At 38.5% G+C, this 4,968-nt stretch overlaps 1 protein-coding gene across 1 annotated transcript; it reads right to left on the reverse strand.

Moving 5' to 3' along the window:
- Positions 1-3,758: 3,758 nt before the first annotated feature.
- On the reverse strand, positions 3,759-4,691 carry LOC101123028 (olfactory receptor 8S1-like). The gene has a single exon (XM_004007423.1). The coding sequence runs from the start codon at positions 4,689-4,691 to the stop codon at positions 3,759-3,761; it is 933 nt and encodes a 310-aa protein (XP_004007472.1).
- Positions 4,692-4,968: the final 277 nt, after the last annotated feature.

Here is a 4,968-nt window from a genome sequence, read left to right on the forward strand (position 1 = left end):
TCTTTCTGGCTTGCTTCACTCTGTATGATAGACTCCAGTTTCATCCACCTTATTAGAACTGATTCAAATGTATTGTTTTTAATGGCTGAGTAATATTACATTGTGTATATGTACCACAGCTTTCTTATCCATTCTTCTGCTGATGGACATCTAGATTGCTTCCATGTCCTGGCTATTATAAACAGTGCTGCGATGAACATTGGGGTACATGTGTCTCTTTCCATTCTGGTTTCCTCAGTGTGTATACCCAGCAGTGGGACTGTTGGGTCGTATGGCTGTTCTCTTTACAGTTTTTTTAAGGAATCTCCACACTGTTCTCCATAGTGGCTGTACTAGTTTGCATTCCCACCAACAGTGTAAGAGGGTTCCCTTTTCTCCACACCCGCTCCAGCATTTATTGCTTGTAGGCTTTTGGATAGCAGCCATTCTGACTGGCATGAAATGGTACCTCATTGAGGTTTTGATTTGCATTTCTCTGATAATGAGTGATGTTGAGCATCTTTTCATGTGTTTGTTAGCCATCTGTATGTCTTCTTTGGAGAAATGTCTATTTAATTCTTTGGCCCATTTTTTGATTGGGTCGTTTATTTTTCTGGAATTGAGCTGCATAAGTTGCTTGTATGTTTTTGAGATTAGTTGTTTGTCAGTTGCTTCATTTGCTATTATTTTCCCCCATTCCAAAGGCTGTCTTTTCACCTTGCTTAGAGTTTCCTTCGTTGTGCAGAAGCTTTTAATTTTAATTAGGTCCCATTTGTTAATTTTTGCTTTTATTCCCAATATTCTGGGAAGTGGGTCATAGAAGATCCTGCTGTGATTTATGTCGGAGAGTGTTTTGCCTATGTTCTCCTCTAGGAGTTTTATAGTTTCCGGTCTTACATTTAGATCTTTAATCCATTTTGAGTTTACTTTTGTGTATGGTGTTAGAAAGTGATCTAGTTTCATTCTTTTACAAGTGGTTGACCAGTTTCCCCAGCACCACTTGTTAAAGAGATTGTCTTTACTTCCCTGTATATTCTTGCCTCCTTTGTCAAAGATAGGTGTCCATAGGTGCGTGGATTTATCTCTGGGCTTTCTGTTTTGTTCCATTGATCTATATTTCTGTCTTTGTGCCAGTATCATACTGTCCTGATGACTGTGGCTTTGTAGTAGAGCCTGAAGTCAGGCAGGTTGATTCCTCCAGTTCCATTCTTCTTTCTCATGATTGCTTTTGCTATTCGAGGTTTTTTTGTATTTCCATACAAATTGTGAAATTATTTTTCTAGTTCTGTGAAAAATACCATTGGTAGCTTGATAGGGATTGCATTGAATCTATAGATTTCTTTGGGTAGTATGCTCATTTTCACGATATTGATTCTTCTGATCCATGAACACAGTATATTTCTCCATCTATTAGTGTCCTCTTTGATTTCTTTCACCAGTGTTTTATAGTTTTCTATATATAGGTCTTTAGTTTCTTTAGGTAGATATATTCCTAAGTATTTTATTCTTTTTGTTGCAATGGTGAATGGAATTGTTTCCTTAATTTCTCTTCCTATTTTCTCATTACTAGTGTATAGGAATGCAAGGGATTTCTGTGTGGTGATTTTATATCCTGCAACTTTATGATATTGATTGATTAGCTCTAGTAATTTTCTGGTGGAGTCTTTAGGGTTTTTTATGTAGAGGATCATGTCATCTGCAAACAGTGAGGGTTTTACTTCTTCTTTTCCAGTTTGGATTCCTTTTATTTCTTTTTCTACTCTGATTGCTGTGGCCAAAACTTCCAAAACTATGTTGAAAATAGTGGTGAGAGTGGGCACCCTTGTCTTGTTCCTGACTTTAGGAGAAATGCTTTCAATTTTTCACCATTGAGGATAATGTTTGCTGTGGGTTTGTCACATTAAGCTTTTATTATGTTGAGGTATGTTCCTTCTATTCCTGCTTTCTGGAGGGTTTTTTTAAAAATCATAAATGGATGTTGAATTTTGTCAAAGGCTTTCTCTGCATCTATTGAGATAATCATATGGTTTTATTTTTCAATTTGTTAATGTGGTGGATTACATCGATTGATTTGTGAATATTGAAGAATCCTTGCATCCCTGGGATAAAGCCCTCTTGGTCATTATGTATGATCTTTTTAATATGTTGTTGGATTCTGTTTGCTAGAAGTTTGTTAAGGATTTTTGCATGTGGTAATTTTAAAACTTTTTAAATATCATTTTTATGCTGTCTTTGTGTTATTTTGTTTTCTGTCTTTTGTTTGTGACAGAAATCTCCTGCTGTCCTTACACTCTAAAGAACGTTAAATACCAGATAATAGTATACCACCTATACAGAAGTAAAATGATGAGAACTCTCAAATTCTACAATTAGGAGTTTTCATTTATATGTAGTGTCAAAATAAAGAGATTGTGCAGTGTTGGTGGTATAGTGGTGAGCATAGCTACTTTCCAAAATAAATAGATTCACAAACATGCAGTGTTTAGATTTACTAATGTCCATTTCTTTAAGAAAATCTAGATGAGTGCACATTACAACAAAATAAAAGCAGAATGAGATAAAGAACTTATAAATAATGATGGGTAACACTCAAATGTTGTTATTAGTGCTCTAATGCTCTATATGTTCATTTCATTTAATACGCACAGTGTCTTTATAATTTAGATATTTTGCTATATTATTTATAGGAAATTGACACAGAAAAGTTAAGTAATTTACTGGAGTCATAAAGCTTACATGGGCAGAGCAAGGGTATGAATATAGGCAACTGGGATCTTAAGGCAATGCACCTAACCATTGTGCTCTAATGAAAACGGAAGTAAAACTGGATAAATGTTCTGTAAAAGGAATACTTGTCAGTACTAAATAATTTTAAAATTAGAATGAGACCAAAGAACTATAGAAATTATGACTAAACTCCATAATATAATTGATTAAAAAGTCACATCTCATGCTTAGTCACTTGGTCGTGTCCAACTCTTCTGCATCCCCATGGGCTGTAGCCCAGCAGGCTCCTCTGTTCATGGGATTTCCCAGGCAAGAATCTGGATTGGGTTGTCATTTCCTTCTTCGGGGGGTCTTCCTAACCCAGGGACTGAACTCATGTCTCTTGTGTCCTCTGCATTGCAGGTGGATTCTTTACCACTAAGCCATTGCAGAAGCCCCTCCCTCAAAAAAAAGTCACATAATGTAAAGCAATAATTAATGAACAATACCCAGAAACAATAATCCCAGAAAGTAGGAAAAAAGGCAGGAAGGGAGTGAATTAAAGTGGCAGACAGAAGATGGAGACTGTTAAAGTAAAATAAATCTGTAATCTTTCATGGGAGCTGTCAACATGCTTTGTTCTTATGGTTTAAATTCATAAGTATGTATTCAAGATGTCCAAAATTATAAAAAGAAAATAAAATAGTTAAATACCATAGAGGACAATAAATTGAATAAAATCCTTAACAAAGTTGATCAATAAGACAAAAAACGAAGTGTCAAGATAAAATACATAAATAATTAATTCAGAAGATACAACATCTAACTGAATTCTAGAAAGAAAGTGATGGTGGTTGTGTGAGAGGGTAGAAGGAAAAACAGACCAGAGGGTAGAAAGAAAAACAGATAAAAATGAGATAAAATTTCTTGTATTTTATTTTTCATTCTCAGTATAGCCAGGGAGAGGAGAGGGTGGTAGAGAGCTCCCTTACAGTTAGTGGTCTAGAATTCTACCTTAAGTTCAAGCACTTGGCAACACAAACTCATTTCCTTTTATTCTATGTTCTTGTTCACTACTTAAAATATTGCAGGTATTTCCCCAATGTCCTTTTCACAGCTGCCTTCACCTCCATGTTCTTTAGGCTGTAGATGAGGGGGTTCAGCATGGGTGTGACTGCACTGTACTGCAAGGACGAGAGCAAATCTAGGGAGGAACTGGAAGTGGGCATGAGATAGCGAATCAAACCTGACCCAAAGAACAGGATCACTGCAATGAGGTGGGAGGAGCAGGTGGAGAAGGCCTTGCTTCTGCCTGTTGTGGAGGTGATGCTCAGGATGGTGGAGACAATGCAAGCATAAGAGAAGAAGACTGGGAGGAAGGTTCCAAGACCATGTAGTAAGATGGAGCAGATCAGGATGTCAATATTGATAGAGATATCAGAGCAAGACAGAGGGAAGAGGGAGGGCAGCTCACAGGTATAGTGGTGGATGGTTTGTGCCTCACAGAAGTCCAGGTTAACAGCCAAAAGCACAATGACAACTGAATTGAGGGAGGCCAGGCCCCATGAGGCCAGTATAAGTTTTACACAGAGCTGGGTGCTCATCAGCTGGCTGTAGAGCAGTGGGTGGCAGATGGCGGCATAGCGGTCATAGGCCATCATTGAGAGAAGAAAAGCTTCAGTCCCTGCAGTGATAAACACAAAGAAGACCTGGGCCAGGCAGCCCTCGACAGAGATTGTTTTCTTCTCAGACAGGAGGTCCTTCAGGAGCTTGGGCACAGTGACAGAGGAGAAGCAGAGGTCTAGGAATGATAGATTACTCAAGAAGAAGTACATGGGCGTGTGGAGGTGGGAGTCAGCCCTGATCAGCAGCAGCATCGTCAGGTTCCCCATCACGGTCAGGAGGTAAATCACCAGGAAGAGCACAAAGAGCACCTGGATGTGGGGGTCGTCTGACAGCCCAGTGAGGATGAGCTCGGTGATGGTGCTGTGGTTCCTCAAGGCCATTTGTGGAGGCTGTTTCCTTGAAATAAAATAGAGAGATGAGACGTCCTGTCTTTTTCAGAGTTTCACTCCTCTTCTTATATGTTCCTTTCTACTCTGCCTAGACTCTGTGCTCAGACATCTCAAAACTGCCCTATCTGTATCTCAGTAAGTGCTTTCATCCTGTTTTGTTATCACTTCTCTTGGGTCTCAGTCTTCACATACCTCAGAGATTCCTATAAAAATGAGTATCTCTGGATTACCTGCACATTTATAGAACTTGATTCTGTTCCATCCATTT

Source organism: Ovis aries, chromosome 3 (genome assembly GCF_016772045.2).
Source record: "Ovis aries strain OAR_USU_Benz2616 breed Rambouillet chromosome 3, ARS-UI_Ramb_v3.0, whole genome shotgun sequence".
Lineage (NCBI taxonomy): Eukaryota > Metazoa > Chordata > Mammalia > Artiodactyla > Bovidae > Ovis > Ovis aries.

What these genes read in the sequence shown, in the direction of transcription:
- LOC101123028 (XM_004007423.1), bottom strand. Translation starts at nt 4,691, where the DNA reads ATGGCCTTGAGGAACCACAGCACCATCACCGAGCTCATCCTCACTGGG.